The sequence below is a fragment of the Acartia tonsa genome, chromosome 12 (genome assembly GCF_053477335.1).
Source record: "Acartia tonsa isolate MP-2025a chromosome 12, ASM5347733v1, whole genome shotgun sequence".
NCBI classification, from domain to species: domain Eukaryota; kingdom Metazoa; phylum Arthropoda; class Copepoda; order Calanoida; family Acartiidae; genus Acartia; species Acartia tonsa.
Window position 1 is genome coordinate 22,047,055 of NC_137271.1, and position 19,522 is coordinate 22,066,576.

Here is a 19,522-nt window from a genome sequence, read left to right on the forward strand (position 1 = left end):
CTCTTTAATATAATTAGATCTCCTTTCCGTAGTCCTAACCATGAGATTTTTGTGCTTCGCTACTTAAGGATGTTATTATCCTTGTAATTATTATCATCAATGACTTTTTTAATGACATAGAGGTTACAATCAAAATGATGGACCAAGAGGAGAGACCTAAAATTGAAATAGAAGAGATGGTGGATACCAGCAAGATGAAGGAGGAGGGTGAGGAGCACCCCATAACAACGTACAGACCACCCCCTCCCAGGGTTAATATTCATCAAGAACAGCCAATGGTGGAGAAGGTAAGCAGACACTCAAAACACTTTTTAAAAGCGAAGCTTTTCTATAATTATGGTCGGTCCGTCCGTCCGTAACGGATAGCTTTTTTTTGTTAATTTAGGCATGTTAGAATTGTCCTATCTATTTCAAATTTTGCATGGCGATTCCTTTAATAATTAGGTACGATTTAGAAAGCGTAGCAACTCTATAATCATCACCAAAATGTCCGTACGTCCATTTTAAACATGTTGATTTTTTTACTTTTTTAACAACAAATTTTTATGTGATCTAATCATCCGATTGATCTGATTTTATAAGTATAATGTAATAAGCGAAGCAATCAAGTCGTAAAAATGTAAGTATGTCCATAATCATTATCCTGAATCAAGCAGTTTTTCAACAAATTTACTTACAATTTTGCTTTGACTCATATACATTTATATTATGATTATTCAGTTCTGACACCTACAAGTGTTAATGTCTGTTTATCCTACCGTTTCAGTGCTTCGCTTTTATGGATGTTGTCATCCTTGTTTCTCTGAAAACATTTTAAACAAAGCAATGGAACATACAATGATTTTTGTTTTAAAAACTCATTTGATTAACCCTTACAGATCGGGGGGGGGGGTCATATTGACCCCCCCCTCTAGTTTTTTCAATGTCATTTTTTTTGTAGGTAAGATGGAGAGCTGTGACTTCATGACTTTTTAAGTTTAGTAATTATGCGTCGGCAAGAGTTGATTTTATTAAGATATCTGGTCTGTGTCGGTCGTGGTGTCCGGTCAAAGTCGGTTGGGTAGCACCAAAATTTTAAAAAAATTCTAAATAAATCTTAATTTCTACATTATGACTTTTGTGTATAAGGTAGAAACCTAAAATTTTTTTGGTGAATACTGAGATATCAATGACCTTATGAGAAAAGTGGTGTTATGACCGTTTGACCGGCTTTATGACCGATTTTTGTCCGGCTTTTACTACAGACATATATCATGAATATCGTGGCTTCTATTACAGCTAGAGACCTAAAATTTTTTTTGGTAAATTCTTGAGCAACAATAAACAGATAAAAATATTAATTGGCGCCGCCAACCGCCGTTTTACCGCCGTAACCGCCGAAAATGGCGGTTTATGTTATTTGCCGTTTTTCGGCGATGATCAGAAAAAGTAATTTTTTTGTTATGAAAAATAAAAGTTCGTCCTAAAATTTGGTCATCCTAGCTGCAAAATTTGCCGCTCTACAGCTGTTTTAAAATTCGGCGGCTGGCCGCTAAAAAGCGGCTAAGGAGCGGCCTGGCCGCTATGACTAGAAAAAGTAATTTTCTCTAAAAATACACATGAACCACCAGAAAAAATTTTTACGTCTTTATCTGTAACAGAAGCCGAGATAGAGGGGGGGGGTCAATATGACCCCCCCCCCCCCCCCCGATCTATTAAGGTGGGAATTGGGGCCCGATCTGTAAGGGTTAAGACTTGCTTTCAAAAGAAAAGTAATGATCTACATATATTTTTTGCTTCCTTTTTATTCAATATGGGGGGAGGTTATTGTCTTAAGGGGGTTCCTCTCAAAATAGACTCGAACCAGCCCTGGGTCAATACTAAGCTTCTCCTTTAAATTGTTGAGTGAGATATGGATCTTGCAGTTTATGAGATATTACTAGACATTTACTCACACCATCTATCGTATCTCCCCTTTGAAAGGCCGAATATTTTTTAAAAAGTTATTTTAATCTGTTTAGATCCCAATGAATGATGATGATTCAATAAATTTTGAGGATAATGATTATATTTATGAAGATACTAATGAACAAAGTGAGGTTGATAGTATGAGAGAATCAGGTACAGTTTTATTTTGGAGTATTTGTTTGTTTTGGGGGGACTATAGGGGCACTTTAGATAGTGGGGGATGATAGAATTAAACCTCTTTTTTTGTTTTCATAAATAAAAAATTAAAATCCCTCGTTAATATTTTTTTTTTTTGGGGGGGGGGGGTGTAGACGAAGACCAAACTGCATTACTTTTGCACCACTTTTGGCGTCATATTCTCCATCTCTTTTATTGGAGTTTTCTTTCCCACTTCTCCTCTCATCTTCCTCATTTTATCAAATCAAAAGTGACACAAAAGTAATGCAGTTTGGTCTTCGTCGGGGGAGTAACCCCATATTAAACTAGATAAAAACCTCTTAGGACCTATGAGAAGCTACATTGTTAAGGAGAACCTTATAGGTTCAGCGGTTAGCGAGATCCTTCGGTACAAACAGACACACAGAGATCCTATTCTTACTTCATTTTAACAATACGGGGAGGCGGGTGCTCCAATTTTTCCAATTTCTCATTTTTATTTCACATACCAAAATTATAGAGTAGCTTTGCTCATTAATTTAAACGTTACAATTTAGTTTCAGGATTTGATTTGCAGAAAGATTTCGACCTCCCAGATTCTCTACTCAATAATATGTTACAACTTCTTAATAGCGGAGATCTTAAAAAGGTTAGCTTTTTCATTCTATTTAATTAATTTGAAACCCCAATAATGGCTATTTATCGCATTGTAGTATACACAGCTTTTTGCGGTTATTAAAATGAAAAATTATATGGTTAAAACCAGTTTTGTATTTCTTTTAATATTCTTTAACAACTGTCTGTAATACGATTTTTTAGTATAGCCGAGAACCTGTTCTAATCTAGTAGATTTCATTCGGTTTTGAAGCCATAATAGAAATAACATTTCTCATTTAAGATTTCTAAAATTTTTTGGGGGGTATTTATAAGCACTTTGACTTTAGACTAGCATTTGAAAGGGTTTTTAGAAACTATTCAATTTTCTTCACATTAAAAGTTCTTCAAGCTCAATACATTTGCAGTATCGCTTCGAACCAATAACAAATGGAATAAAATCGGGACACATTACAAACTTTCCCGATTTTATATTACTTTTGAGGAACATGATTCCAGTTACGTCATATTTTTCTTTCCCTAAAAAGGGAAGGGGGGAAGAAAAAGGATATGGGAGAAAAGGGGGTTTTCCCAATCTCTTTTGAAGAGCTTTTCTTCCCCTCTTCCCTTTTTCGGGAAAGAAAAATATGACGTAACTGGAATCATGTTCCTCAAAAGTAATACAAAATCGGGAAAGTTTGTAATGTGTCTAAAATCGGTTCTCAGACAACCTGAAAAATCTGGCACATTATATGGCATCGTATTATAGGACAATTTTCCACAAATATAAAAACTTAAAATTTTTTGTTCTATTCTTTAAAAATATTCAGCTGTTTTAAATCTATTTAATATAATTTTATTATTATTAGGATGAGGTTATAGAGATTTTGATAAACAATGGATTTCTGCCAGTTACAGTGACTGAAGTTGGTAAGTTTATATTTAAAACAATTAATAAAAAAATACTACAATCAATACAACTTTTGGAAATAATTCCTTTCGTGGCCACGCCTTTTGAGGGGCGTTTCGTCGTATTTTCACTGTAGCTTTTGATATGTTAAGTTAGGTTAGGTGATATCCCCGCACTGGCTAGAAATAGGGGAAAAGCTACTGTGAAAATACGATGTAACGCCCCTTTAGAGGCGTTGTTTTGAAAGTGACTATACCCGAAGTTTCGATAAAAACATTACCATTAATACAACGTTTACTTAATTGATAAACTACTCTATATTTCACTTTTTCTGTTAAGATATTCTATATCAATGAGAATCTATTATCTGATATACTTTGTACGTCTGTCTGTCAATCATGCTAAATAATGATTTCGTGTCTTTTTTCAAATATATTTATTCTTGATTTATTAACCCTAAAATTTTGCTCTCAATTTTGCTTTAAAGGCATCTCTTTTTAAAGGGGTTCTTTCCCACTTCTCCTCTCATCTCTCCCTTTTATGACGTCACACGGCTCATTTCTTCGGAATCTTTGTTGAGTCTCGACATGTTTTTTTTAGAAATACACTATTCTAAGACATGAATATATATTTTGTTTTTAGCAATCATTTTCAATTCATTTTGTCTCTTGTAGAAGTGAATCAAGCAATATTAGCTTGGTTGTTTTAGTTTTAAGACATCAATTTTCGTAGCTGGACAAAGTGGATAAAAAATCAGCCATGTGACGTCATAAAAATTAAGGACATCCATCTTTTTTTTAGAGGTTTTCTTTCCTACTTCTCCTCTCATCTCCCTCATTTTTATGACGTCACATGGCTGATTTTTTAGACACTTTGTCCAGCTACAAATTTTGCTCTTAAAATCGCTTTTTTGTGCTTAACTAATTTTGGATGTTGTCATCGTTGTTTAATTTTCATAACTTTTAAAGGCAACGCCTCAGTATAATAAATCTATTATACTAGTTGGTAGTTATAAGACATATATTTTCAGGTCGGATTCCTGTAACAGTTGGTATACCAGATAATTCAGTTACAAGTCCTCGAACAAATATTGTGACCACAGAAAAAACTATGGAAAATATTCCTAGTCCCAGACCAATTGAAACAATTACTCTACCCGGTAGATTGAGGTAAAACTTTTTAAAAATACTAAACCAATAAATGTAAAGTAAAGATGTTGAATCCTGACCTAAGAAGTGAGGACCCTTTTTGTCTAATAGTTAATTGCTTTCTTTTCTTTTGTAGGGACTTGGCTGTGTTTATATTTAAGATGCTACTAGCTGATTTCAAAGACACAATACAAAACGGGATAGGGTCCTTGCCCTGCGGGCATATTTACATATAGCTCATGCCCCCTCTATCCTTTTACTTTAATACTAAACCGATGATTACCCTAACTGTTTGTTTTTTCTACCTAAGTATATTGAAACACAATTTGGCCATTTTTACTGTACTAGCTTCTACGCCTCTTGATGCCTCTAAAGATGTCGCTATTTGTTGAGCGACTTCATCATTGGAGGAGAACCATAATGGTTGAGCGGTTGGTGAGTTTCGTCGCTACAAACAAACAGATAGTTAGACAAGCATTCTGTTATTTCATATAAAGATAATCATACAACTATTTTAGATCCCGAGAAAAAGTAACAGCTGAACGTATGAACGAGCTAAGAAATGAGAAGGCTGTGCCTTTTGATGACCAACGGAGACCTAACTTAGGAATAGAAAATTTATTTATTTTTCATATGGAGTAGTATAACATCAAATTTATCGTATAGAAAACGTTCGATTTAATGTTTAATTTCATAATTTCTATCCCTCTTAATTTTAAAATGAATTGAAAATAAGAGTTTTTAAACATTACATAACCCCTGAGAGGAAAACCTAACCTTATCCAAAGTAATAAACAAATGAAAATTGTACCCCCTTATTTTCCATTTATTTCTAAAATAAAGAAAAGTAGTTGGAGTTTCTGTGCTCAAGAAGGCACTTTCAGGGGAAACACAAGTATTTCTTTTCTTTTTCATAAACTGGTTAACGAATAAAAATCCTTATGAAATTTCGTATTTAAATCAGGGATCTAAAAGGCTAAGAAAATGGCCGAAAAAATGATGCACATCCAAAATAATAATACATAAAATTACCCATTCTGTAGATTACAATTAGAGATTGAAACGTTAGGACGCCCAACTTAATGAATCAACCAATCAAAATTTAAGTTATCAATCCAACAAATAAGAATACCTTATTATAAAACTTTGGGGACTAGTGTAATAAACAGCCCATTGTTCCTCTCAATATTTTAGGATAAATTTCAAATTTTCTTTACTTAAAGGCCATGAAATGATTGATATAGATAGTACGGATCCTGATTTTGATTTTGAAAGAATTACTTCAAGACCAGATGGTAAGTTACATATATTTTTGGTAGACATATAACACCTTCACATCAATATGAGGCGAAGCCTCCATAAGAGAATGTATTTTTCAATCTTATAGATAACTTCAATGATGGTCTGCGTTGGTTTAAGCTTATTTGTGGGTGAGACGAAAACAAAAACAACTAGGGGGTTTTGAAAATTGCTTCCCTACCCCCCCCCCCCGAAAAAAAAGTTGTTGCAAATATAGATATCAAATAAAATTTATCGTTTTTGTGATGTTAACGTTGTCGCAAGAAAAAGTATTGAAAATTGGGGTATAGTCCTTTCTACGACATCCCTCCATAAGGGGCGATTCTTCGTATTTTTCACAGAAGCTTTTCTCCTATTTCTAGCCCCTGCGGGGCCAATTACCTAACCCTGTGGGGCAATCACCTAACACAATATAACCTAACCTAACCTAAAATAACCTATAAAAAGCCATTTTAAAAATACGACTAATCGCCCCTTATGGAGGGATGTCGTGGAAAGGACTATACCCGAAAATTGTATTAAATAAATGAAAATAGAGGGATATCTTAGGGCAAGTGACGAATCCACTAGTTAAAAATTATTTAATTTATTGTAATTTTCTTTGTTGACATAATTTTACTATTAAACCTTTTTTTTCAGCTTTCAGAGAAGATTTTAGACACCGTAGACCGCGACCATTGCACCCAAGTAGTACAACTACAATAAGGACACCAGTCACTACGCTACATAGGTTAGTTATCTACCTATCTATCCTTTAATATATGTCTTTCTATTTATCTAGCAACTAGTGGCTAGGTTACACTTTTAGTTTGAAAGGAAATTTTATTTTTAAATTGGGAGGGAGGGGGCATTGAGAAGCTACATTATAAAGGAGAACCGTAACGGTTCAGCGGTTAGAGAGATTCTTTGGTACAGACAGAAAGACACTCACACAGACAGATATCCTTTAACTTTATTATGAAAATATATCTTTGTATATATCAAATAGTTTATCGATCTATTCTATTGAATCATATTTCTATTCTCTAGTTATATTTTTTAGCATATCTATCTATTTTAATATTATGTTCAAAAAATCTTCCAAAATATTTGTAAAAATCTTTTAAATTTAAATTCATTTTAAACATTAGTTTTACATTGACATCTGAAGAGTGCAAACATGCACGAAACAATTTGTAATGTCTGAATAAATATGTAAAATTCATATTTTGTTTGTGAGTTAACCTTTTATATTTGTCAAGTCTATTTATCTACCTATCTCTATATCATTCTATCTATTTAGCACTGAACCAATCAGACTACAAGAGGAAAGAGAGGTTTTAGATTTAATGAAGGCGTTTGATTCTGGAGAGATTACAGAGGGAGACTTTCTAAAGACTATCAAGAGTATCAAGGAATTTGTCATATACAATACAATAATACATACTGGTTTATTTATAGCGTAGCTACTTTACTGCTAGGTATAGGTTAGGCCTAATTATGCTTGTATGACGTTTCATATCTAGTATATCAATGATCTAAAATATCTTTTTCTTAAACTGAATTATTTACCAAAAGGATTATTTCATTGCTAAGCTACAAATTTCATATAAAAAATGTAAAAAAATTAGATTGTCAAATGATTGATTTTGTACTTTCTTCATTTCATGACTATTAAAAACTAAAAATTGAAAACACAATTTCCGTGACTTGCTAGCAGTTAAACTCTTAACCATTCAGACATTAATACACTTTTAAAAACAAATCTATCCTATGTTCTAATTGTAGATGACTGATTAATCCATTAGTTTTCAATTTACAGAAGCTTCATATAAGTATAACTCTGGTATACCACATTTGAGTTCAAAGCCTCTGCATGCTAAGGGTTGAAACCACTATTACTTTGTGTATTGTATAAACATATATAAATAAAGGATATATCTGACAATGTGGAACCATTGCACCATGAGATCACAACTGACTTTACCACTTTTAATCACAAGGAAATTATTGTTGTACTAATATCTTGGCCATGATTATGCATGTTTGCAAAAACATATTTATAGTATAGATGTATATACAGAGAACTACACCCCCCCCCCCTTTCCCAATGACCTTCTCCGTCTGCTAGCAAATTGTTTTCTTCTACTTAGCTATATTAATATTCCCGACACCATTGGTTGATTTTCAAAGACCCAATTGAAAGTCGGCACAAAGTCATTGGGTTAGTGAAATACAGTTATTTAATCTCTTCCCCCTCTAGTATTTTACTCTAATTTTGCCTGATTCATGAAATCAATTTTGGAATTTCTCTTTAATTAACCTGTTAATGAACAGACTAACATAAACCCCCATATTTGAAAAAAATAATTTATACAAGAGTGGTTTAATTGCTCAACAGACACTTTGATGAAATTATCTTGATTTTTTAATTACAATTAAAATTAGCCGTCAGCTGTTTATGCAGATCGTCTAAAACAGCTGATAACTTTTAAATAACAGCTGGATGTGGTTACTTATTCAAAAAAAAAGATTCAAAACAAGATTATAAACTTTCCAAACACAAAACAATAATTTGTTGCTCAGGAGTTGCCAGTGAGAACTAATTCTTACATGAGTATGAAGCTAGGACCTCACCATGGCGAGCACAGACCAACAGAAAGCTTACCTGAACCTCCATTTTATCCTGATGGCGAGTCTATCAACTTTCCAGAAGGTACCAAAATTATTTTTGAAGATTTTACTTAGATCTGAACCACATAAACCTGTCATAAAAATCATATTTTCGACTTTTATATACCTGTATGTGTTCACATTTGTATCTATTCATTCATAAATAATATCAATCAATTTTCATAATCTCTCTTTTTGTTTCATTGTCTCTTCTATAATTCACATGGAATTTACTGAGCTGATATTATAGCTAGACATCTGCTTTTATTGTCAGCTATTTCATCATTATAGCTTTTAAATAGCTTTTAGGCACTTTTATGTTTTTGATATGTTTTTGGTCGGATTTTCAAAATATTATTGTACAACTTACTGAACCTAGTAAAAGTGTCTGACTCTGATTATGACGTAAAAAAATAGCCAATGAGAGGCCAGTATACACTGTAATTGACCAATGGTAAAATTTATAGTAGCCTCTCATTGGTTATTTTTTTTTAACGTAATAATCTGAGTCCGCCACTTTTACAAGTTCCAACTTACTAGTCTGTCTACCAATCGTTTATATAACAAAAGATATATTGTGGTATCCGCCTAGGGTAAATGGCAGACACCAGAGTTCGAATAAAGACTACGGCAGTGTGAACAGACGTGGACACCTTACTATAGAGAAGCTATGCTTCTCTAGCATTCACTAGACAAGAATCAACATCTATTTCAGTTGTCACTTTATTGAAGGGTTGAAGGATACTGAAGCTATATACAACAAACAATAACTACATGGATAGGAATAAATGATCATAACATAAAAGCATTATAATACATATACAATAGTCAGTTTGGGCAATCATGATTCCCCATCCCTGGAAAGGGTGGGGGGGATTAAGAATACAGTTAACCATAATATAAATACATATGGATTAGGAATAAAGATAGTTAAGGATAAATCATACAGTAAAACATAGATAATTGCAATGGTTAGGTAGATGGCTATCCCTGTCTGGGGCAGGCAGGATAGCCCATGGAGCAGCACAATAGGTAGATAAGCATAGAGGGGTTGAGTGGTAGGTCTGGGTACTAAAGAGGGAAGGTTTGATGATTACTTGTGACAACAACAGTCTGTGTGGGGGTGACTCTATCAGGTGAGGGCAGGTTTAGATCCTTTATCCTCAGGGTTGAGGTGGTGCTGATAACTTGGTGGTGGAAGGGGAAGGTTCCGGTGCTTAAGATGGGAGAGGGAGGGGTAACACCCCCTCCCTCCATTTGCAGGACAACTGAGAGATGAAACCAGTACCGTTATCTGACATATTTTCAGGTGGCCTTATAATTGTAGAATAACAGGATTTAGCTAGGTGCGTAGCATCACTATAATGTCCTGGTTTCTGCATGGTCCAGAGCTGCCGTATACCACAACTCTCCCCTCGGAAGGCTGGAGGGGTTGTCTGCACCGCCAGACTTCCGACAGTGGTTGCGGCCTTCAGTTTGTTGTCCTTGTGGAATGGGTCCGCCAGGATACCAGTTGCTGGACGGTGGTGGACTCCAGCCCTCCCCAGGTCTAACGGAATCGGCTATATCTGCTGGAGTAGCTGGTCCTGTTGGATATTCTGGCCGTTGGATGTGTACCTCTGAGGCCACCCTGTCAACCTCCAGGGGTGGCACAGCACATGAGGGGGCTTGGACCAACAGCCGCCTGGTATACACCTCTTCAGGTTTCTCCACTGGGCTGGTGGTCTCCATCGTGTTGGTCACCTTGGTGCTGGCAGGCTGGCTACTGGATGCAGGCGCAGTTTCTTCGCCCTCGGGGCTGGTCAGGTTCATTCGGCTTCCAGGGTCTCTGTCAACGCGGGCAGGTGGTGGTTGCCATACTGTAGGAGCGTTGCCTCCTTCAAGCTCATTCTGGACATTGGCAGGGTGGTGCATGGCAGTCCGACCTGCGGGGTAGGGAAGGGTAACAGTCCCTCCTTTATGCCGGCGGCTGTCTTGGATCTGCAAGGGTGGCTCCGCTCTAGTTGGCTGGGAGACAGGCCCATCCACGAACACTGCTGCTGGTGGACTGGAGGCACCAGGCTCCGGATTTCCTCCCCTAGCCTGAAGGGGTCCAGGCACATTGTCTCCATCTGGGGTAGCCATAATTGTTGGAGATCCTCTACTTCTATGGTTAGGCTCGGCACTTGGCGCACCTAGTGGTGTTACTCCCCAGGCAGCGGTCAAAGCTTCTTCAGTTTGGCTGGTAATGGTTGATACCCTGGCTCCTGGGGCAGATGCAGGGGGCGCAGGCAAGTTTGGCCCAGCCCAAACTTCCTGGTACACCAGTGCAATACAATTACCCTGGCTTGGTTGAGGGAGGTAGACAGCTGGATGCAGTTGAGGGTGTGGGACGGCTGGACTCTCCCTGCTGGCTGGGGGCTCTGGCTGGCTGGGGGTGACGGATGTCACCCCTTCCTCTGGGGCTGCGGGCTCCTTCCGGGGTCCAGGTATCTCGGTGGCGGCGACGGTTGTCGCCCCAGGCACCAGTGTGGGGGCGCTGGATAGCACCCCCCAGTCTTCACAGGGGTCCAGGTCTCTCGGTGGCGGCGACGGTTGTCGCCCCAGGCACCAGCGTGGGGCGCTGGATAGCACCCCCCAGTCTTCACAGGTGGCGGCGACGGTTGTCGCCCCAGACATCATCTTGGTGGTGCAGGGAAGCACCTCTCGTTCCTTCCAGGTGGCGACGCCGGTTGGCGTCCCATACATCGACTCAGACTCGCTGGCTAGCGCCTCTTGCCTCTCCCACTCGGCGGCCGCCAGGGCCTCCTCGTCCACCGTCCCGGTGGCGCTGGGTAGCGCCCCTCGGCTCTTGCTGGGGGTGACAGGGGTTACGGACACCGGTCCCCTGTGGTTGCGGCTGCGGTCCAGGCCAACCCGGTTGGGTTCAGCCGCTCCTCCCAGCACGTTGATCCTGGCCACCATGGTCCCAATCTGAGACACAGACTCCTGGGTAGCCGCGGCCCCAGCGGCGGCAGCTAGTTGGGGTGACGGCTGGGCATCTCCCTCCAGGTGGACCTGGGTGGCAGACTGGTTGCATGCAGGTTGTTGGGCGGCCTGGTGTTTCTTCATTGAGTCCCATCAGGCCGGCTTCCCCAGGGTGTATCAACCTGCCAGGCCTCTCCTCCTCCAGTTGGGGCACCAGCTGACAAACAGGGTCTCCCCTACTAGGGGTCAGGCGGTGCCGGGCTGCTTGTGGTGGCTCCTTGGTTACATTCAGCCTCCTCCCCATACACACAGGTTCCTTCCATCCAACAGCGGCTCTCCTCCCCTGGGTGGCGAGGCCAGCCTCGGCCTTAGCTTCTGCAGGTGCTTCTCTACAGGGGGGATCCTGCCTCTGGGTATGCCAGGTGGTTGGTAGCAAAGGCCGTTGATGGTGCCAGTCGGAAAGGGGGCTATGATCTCTGGGGGGTACCTGTGGCCAGTGTGTGGACAGGTACCCACAGGTGGACCAGCAAGGCCCAGAAGATGCCATACTGATGGTAGCCTGAACTGTATTCCGGACTGTCAGCAGACTGTTGGTAGCCACCTGAGTTGGGCCAGAGTTGCCAGCTGGTATTGCGTCCCTGCCAGGCTCCGTCAGTTGCTGGTGGGGAGCCCCTGCGGTGGTTCTGGTTTTGGCAAGGGGTGGCCTTCTTATTGACTTCCCTGGTTGGAGCTCTGCATCCTGGTGGGCCTCCATCTTCAGCAGCATGGGGGAACTTGGCTGGGACATGTGCAGTGGTTCAACAGAGTAGCGGCATCTGGTCTTGGAGTGTGGGGGAACAGCCTCACTGCTGCTGGTCAACCCTGCTCCCTCCGTGCTGGGTAAAGTCTTCCACTGCAGCAGGTCACCAGTCCCCATCCTTAGGCCGGTCCCCAGTCGTTCCATGCCTGGGGGCTTCCAGGGAGGCTTGGGTGGCGGCTCCCCCACCCCCAGGTACGCGTCGGGCATCTGGGTGAAGAGCCTATTCCCCTGGGACAGCTCCCCATCCTCCAGCTTGGTGAGGCCAGCGCCAGGGAGGACCTTTCCACCCCAGAAACAGGTGGTACTGGCCCTAGGGCTGGGCCCCGTTGGAGTCTCAGTTCTGGTGGTAGTGTCCATCTTGGGGCTGGCCACTAAGTCTCTGAAGCTTGTCACCTTCTCATTAGGCTCAGTTGCATTGTTCAACACCCCCAGGAGGACACCTACAGGTTCAGCAATCCCCAGTCCAGTATTGCTATTTCTCGTGCGTGGAGCACCAACTGAACAGGAGCTGTGCAGCGGGCATTCAGTCACCCTTCCAGCCAAGGGCATCTCAGGGACCAGGGGTCTGTGACCTGGCATGTGTTTGATGTTCACTGTACTCAACACAGTAGGCCAAAGTAATAACAGAAGTAGTATCTTGTAGATATAGAAGCAGAGTAGAGTAGCCGCGCCGCAAGGAGGTTCGAGCCGGCTCACCCCTAGTATAAATACTATAGCTGTGTAATTAGGGTGGTAGTCCACGTAGCCGTAGGCTCGGTCCTCCTGGCTCAAGAGTTTCTGTGGCTGGCGCGCCCCCATGATAAGTAGCAGGGTGTTGGTCTGTTGGTGCCAGCGTCTTGTTTAACTGTTGAGCCTGGGTTGTTCTCCTTTCCAGTATAACTCTTGATTTCTGTGGTAACCAGCGGATCTTAGCTATATTCGCCCTTTAAAGGTAACAGGGAATATGTTAGGCATCCACAGATGTCTCTAGGAGCGTATCCACTAGTAGATATATGGATAGGTAGGCTATCTATATATATACATGGCTACACGCCCATATATATATATATATACGTGTATAGGAATATCCCCAGAGCTAGCTAGCTTTTCCTCCTTGCTCCAAAAAAAATCACGCTTCCTCTGTATATAGTTCGCAACTATGAGGGTCGATGGTCCAGGTACACACCACCACTGCCCAGTGTGGGGCAGCAAGTCAGGCTATGTCCACAGGGTGGGCGTACTTTCGTTCAGTTACCATATCAGTTTCCAGTGTTGTTTGGTGAGGTTAGTATTCACTTGATTGTACCCATGATACAAAAAAACAACATTATTTATCACTTGGGTATTTATATATACATATATTTGTTTCACTAACCACTCAGCTTTGAAGTAGGGTTGGCAGAGCTGGGAGATGTTGAGGGTCTGAGCGGGTTCAAGGAACTGGTTTAGTTTTCCTTATCACACTGTAGACAGGGAGGGAGGAGCTTGCAAGTTTTTCTCCTAAAAAAATATCTCTGATGTATGCTATAGAATGGCCCCTCTCCTGTGTGGGTGTGTGTGTGTGTGTGTGTGCGTGAAATCTCCTGTCCTTGCAACGCGCGTCCGCACCGTCAAATCCGCGCACACGGGGAAAACGCGCTCTCACCCCTCAACTCGCTCTCTCATTGGTCAGCTTCGTCCGTTGGATTTATGATATTTTCCGCACTCTGTTGCGCTACCCGTGAATGGCGCTCTGTGTGTCCGATCGCTAGCCCCACACTACAGACGGACTTAGTCTAGTGTGGGTAGGAAGGGGGAAGCGCGTAAGGGGACGGGGGTAACTCCGTCCGTTCCCCCCTGTGAGGGAGGGGGGTAACTGTGGGCTGGTGTAATATTGCCTTTTCTTCTTAATCCTAGGTTTATCTATTATATCACCCTGATTGTATTTGCCTTCAATGGAGAGGGGCTTCTCCCCTTCCCTTGGAATAAGGGGTGTATTGTTATTGTGCTGTGGGCTTGAGATGTTTTGATTGTATATCAGGGTCTTTATTATATTACATCTAGATTCTATTTTTTGTCCTTATCACAATTGCATAACAGATTTGTTTACCAACTCTGTTCTATTTTTAGCTGTTATCACAATAATCCAAGCCTGGTCTATTCTTAGATTTATCACAACACAACAATTTGTTTGCCAAGCTTTGCTCATAAATCTATTGTTTGGCCATCACATCAGGGTGGTAATCCCTGCAATGTAACATAATATCTGTTTTTCTAGATGGGTGGCTGCGTTGTAGCTTCTCAGGATACTTGGAGTTGACGTAGTTTTTCTCTGTTCTGGTGAACTACACTCGTATGTTGGCTCGCAGCTTGCAGCTATGTGGCGTGTTTCAGCCTATCGGCGGCAGGGAATGTCCCGTCCTGCTAGCGCCGCTTGCAGCTATGTGGCTTGTTTCAGCCTATTGGCGGCAGGGAATGTCCCGTCCTGCTAGCGCCACTGGTTCGGATCCTGCTATCTCTTGCAGTAAAATTGGCCTATTTCCAGCCGTTTACACTTATTTGGCTTGTTTCAGCCGGTCCGCAGGCCTGTTTCAGCCCTTTTGGCGCTCAATTCTCCGTTAGATATCGGCGCTGCTCGCGGTTATTCATCAAATTTCGCTGTCTCGCTTCCACAACTGCCGGATGCAGAGTTAAACTTTGCTGTCCAGGGTGGGTAATTCAGGTTGCTTGCGTCAGTTTTGCCAGATTCACTGCTGGGAGTACCTTAGCCTCAGATACGCGTCTGCTCTACACTTGTGGTTCGCCGTAATCTCACACAGCTGTCACCAAAGTTGTGGTATCCGCCTAGGGTAAATGGCAGACACCAGAGTTCGAATAAAGACTACGGCAGTGTGAACAGACGTGGACACCTTACTATAGAGAAGCTATGCTTCTCTAGCATTCACTAGACAAGAATCAACATCTATTTCAGTTGTCACTTTATTGAAGGGTTGAAGGATACTGAAGCTATATACAACAAACAATAACTACATGGATAGGAATAAATGATCATAACATAAAAGCATTATAATACATATACAATAGTCAGTTTGGGCAATCATGATTCCCCATCCCTGGAAAGGGTGGGGGGGATTAAGAATACAGTTAACCATAATATAAATACATATGGATTAGGAATAAAGATAGTTAAGGATAAATCATACAGTAAAACATAGATAATTGCAATGGTTAGGTAGATGGCTATCCCTGTCTGGGGCAGGCAGGATAGCCCATGGAGCAGCACAATAGGTAGATAAGCATAGAGGGGTTGAGTGGTAGGTCTGGGTACTAAAGAGGGAAGGTTTGATGATTACTTGTGACAACAACAGTCTGTGTGGGGGTGACTCTATCAGGTGAGGGCAGGTTTAGATCCTTTATCCTCAGGGTTGAGGTGGTGCTGATAACTTGGTGGTGGAAGGGGAAGGTTCCGGTGCTTAAGATGGGAGAGGGAGGGGTAACACCCCCTCCCTCCATTTGCAGGACAACTGAGAGATGAAACCAGTACCGTTATCTGACATATTTTCAGGTGGCCTTATAATTGTAGAATAACAGGATTTAGCTAGGTGCGTAGCATCACTATAATGTCCTGGTTTCTGCATGGTCCAGAGCTGCCGTATACCACAATATAATTAAGATTTTATGATTTTCTATCTTCGAATTTTCTTCCTCTCTTTTTTATGACCACTAAACATTTGCTGTCAATCCATGATTTGTTCTGCTTCGCTACTTATGTTCATGAATGTTGTAAATCTTATTTATTTATGATACAGAAACCCTAGCGGCCTTGCCACCTCCAGAAGAAATTGATCCCATCGAGTTTCCTGATTTCAATAATCAACATGATCAAATTTATACTTTAGGTATGATTATTTATTATAAAATCCAATCATTTTTTATACGCAAGTGGTTCCTTGCTTTATAAAAGAGTGTTTTAATTTTTATTTCTGTTTATGGGCTGTTTATTACACCAGTCCCCAAAGTTTTATAATAATGTTTTTTTAATCCGTTGGCTTAATAACTTTGGGGACTAATGATTTTTGATTGGTTGATTCATTTAGTGTATTTTCAAACGTTTCAACCACTAATTTTAATCAATAGAAAGGGTAATTTTGTAATTTTTCATAATAGGAAATGTACATCAATTTATCGAATACAGTCTTATTCTTTTAGATCCCTGAGTTAAAAATGTCTTCTGGAATGTAAAGGGTAGTTGTTTCCTATACCTAAACATTGTGGGGGACCCTAATCCCGCATGGCTAACCAGTGCCTTATATAACCTTACCTAACCTGGCCTAAAGTTATAAATAACAAACAAAAACTATGTTATCCCCTTATTTACACAGTATTTCAAAAATAAGTGAGAGGGGGTTGTGCTCAATCTCATCATGATATTCGGGGGAACATTCAAATATTTGATAAATCATTGCTAAGATCTTTACTATTATTTAACTGATTTTCCTTGTAGGTCCTCACGATGTCCATGACCATCCTATGGTGCATCATGAAGATTTCCCTCATGAAGTTAGCCTTGGACAAGGACATATACCCACTCGCACACCACATCATTATACTGGATATGATAAACCAGGCAAGTATTTTCTTGCTTTTCCCTCAAAGTGCCCTGCGAGCACAGTCCATGTCTGTTAAATGAATTGAAAATAAGGTGGGATGGTAGTTTTTTGCCTATCCCTTGCGGGGAGACCCGATACACAATGTAACTTAATCTGACCTAAGGTAAAACAAGAAAAGCTATCCCCATTTTATCTTAAATTTATTTCAAATGTGCTCGCTAGGCACTTGGGGAAAACTGCCCATCTATTTTATATAACAGGACAATGTCCTAAAACCATACCAAGAATTACATGTAAATACCGGATGACCCAAAAAAAAGGTTTCGGCTTTTATTTCCTAATGTATCATCAAAAGTAGCATATGTCCTTGTTCTCTATCCATTTCCACATAAGAATATATAAAAAATTTAATTTTACCTAAATAAGATTTTTAATGCTAAAGTTTTGAAAATGTGACTGAGCTAAAATTAATTGAATAATAAATCTTAAGTGAAAAATCAAATAAACCTTACTGCTTTATGAACCTGATACCTATTCTTTATATTTTAAATAATAAACAGTATCATTAAAATATTGAATTAGTTTTGTTATTGAAGACATCAACACTAATAATGTACAATTTTAGTTTTACCTTTCATCCACGACCTGACTGACCCCTACGAGGAATTCGGGGCCGACGGTCAGTTTGTCCGTCATTTTGAGCCCACGGTTGCCAACCCCAACGGCTTTACAATCGTCCGTCCCTCACCCCCCTCCATTCACCCCTCTCATCCTCCCCCACATCACCATCCCAACCATGATGTAACACCTCCCCAACATGGGGTACCAGAACACCACCCACCCCCACCTTCTGTGTATAAGTATGGGGATAAGCACCATGGAAACCCGCATTCGTCGTCACTGCCACAATACAGGAAAAAGAACAGTAAAATATTATTTCTAAAAATCTGCCCATTAACTTTGTTTATGGGTTAGCAAGTAACAAGTAGAGTAGAGTGTAGAGTAGAGTGTTTTTAATTAAAAATATCACTTCAAATCAAAGCATTTCTTTTGATAGGTATGTCCACAAGACTGTTTTGGATGTCCATAATATCCATATAGAAGTATCAGGATGCTGTCTGTTTTCGTGTGTGAATCGAAGGGGGTGGTACTTCCATTCTATCAATAGAAATCGCCCAAGAAATAAATATCCCCCACCAAAAAAAAATTCATTTAAAACTTCAACATCACTCCTTCCCCTGAGTGACCCTTGAAAGTATCTAAAACTGTTTTCATTTGATTTGCAGGGAAGGATTTGGAGTAGGTACAAAGTATGCCCCTCATCCTACTGCCTCTCCTACCTTTCTTAAAGGTAATATTTTATACATTTAGAGAGACACCTCTAAAAATAATAAAGATCTCAGTCAAACTAAATTTAAACATGATTTGCTAAAATTTGCAGAGAAAAAAAATATAATTGATTTACACTTTGGCAATGAATTTTATGAAACCTTTTTGTTTATCTTATTTTCCGTCGGTCCGTCGGTCATTCAACAAAAGACATATTTTTTTTATGAATGTTTTGTGATTTTCTATATTTTTTATATCTTCTACTATAATGTCCTTCTTTCTCTTTCTTATATTTCTACTCTTTTTTATGACCACTGGACATTTCCACTAAAATTCCACTTTGTTGTATCTTTTTTTGCTTAAATACTTTTTTCTTTCTTGTTGTATTAAAATTTGCTTTAGGAAATCTTGGTGCTGTATACGGGCTCCAACCAGGTATAGAACATGCTGTGCCACATAGAGAACCCCATGTATTAGATCATCATAGTGGTGGTGGGGGGATGGATGTTAACCACCATACCGTTGTCACAGAGCACCATGGTGGTCCTCCACATCATGAAGAACCAGGAAAAATATGAAAAATTCAAGATTTTTTTAATAAACATTATTTTCTCAATTTTATACTGAACATGATGATTCCTTTAACAATTGGGTATAGTTTTAGAGAAACTCTATAATTATTGCCTAAAGTTATGTAAAAGTTAAAATTATGATGATATTTAGCTTTTTAAAACTTTTTAAATATATTCATCCTATTTACTAAATTAGTTAAAATAGATTCCTTGTTAAACCATGAATTTAAATTTGGCGCCAAAATAAACCAATTATGTGTATCCTAGTAAAAATACCAGTATTCCATTGGATGAATTTTGTAAAGGAGACAGGTGATTGGTTCGCTAAAATAAGCCAATCACCTGTTTCCTTGTGTAGAAATACCAGTATATCATTGGATGATGCATTTTGAAAGGGAGACATGATAACTTCATTTTAACGGCGGGAAATCTTAAGAGTTGTCTCACAAAAAAAACTAAAATAATAGATGTTTTATATTTATTGATAAAGGAGTTGATCTAGTGCTACATGGAGACGTTGGTCATGTTGATCATGATCATGAAATACAGGAAAATGTTTTATTTCAACATCAACCAAAACTCGTATAATTCTTGTTGCTATG

At 39.8% G+C, this 19,522-nt stretch overlaps 3 protein-coding genes across 3 annotated transcripts in view; 1 reads left to right on the plus strand and 2 right to left on the minus strand.

The window, feature by feature from the left end:
• LOC145334352 (chloride intracellular channel Clic-like) overlaps positions 1-4,307 on the minus strand; it is a 426,064-nt gene extending 421,757 nt beyond the window's left edge. The window contains exon 1 of the mRNA XM_080179780.1: positions 4,273-4,307. The gene's annotated coding sequence lies outside the window, so the exon portion shown is untranslated. The remainder of the gene's footprint in view (positions 1-4,272) is intronic.
• Positions 1-4,308, minus strand: part of LOC145334353 (putative isocitrate dehydrogenase [NAD] subunit beta, mitochondrial) — a 60,690-nt gene extending 56,382 nt beyond the window's left edge. The window contains exon 1 of the mRNA XM_080179781.1: positions 4,271-4,308. The gene's annotated coding sequence lies outside the window, so the exon portion shown is untranslated. The remainder of the gene's footprint in view (positions 1-4,270) is intronic.
• On the plus strand, positions 124-18,926 carry LOC145333248 (uncharacterized). Its single transcript, XM_080178384.1, has 16 exons — positions 124-287; positions 2,001-2,100; positions 2,667-2,752; positions 3,567-3,627; positions 4,638-4,776; positions 5,274-5,360; positions 5,977-6,050; positions 6,694-6,784; positions 7,337-7,445; positions 7,965-8,048; positions 8,620-8,749; positions 16,219-16,308; positions 16,914-17,036; positions 17,645-17,930; positions 18,303-18,370; positions 18,751-18,926. Exons 1-16 carry the CDS (start codon positions 135-137, stop codon positions 18,924-18,926), a joined length of 1,857 nt encoding a protein of 618 aa, XP_080034510.1. The 5' UTR covers positions 124-134.
• The last annotated feature ends 596 nt before the right edge of the window (positions 18,927-19,522 follow it).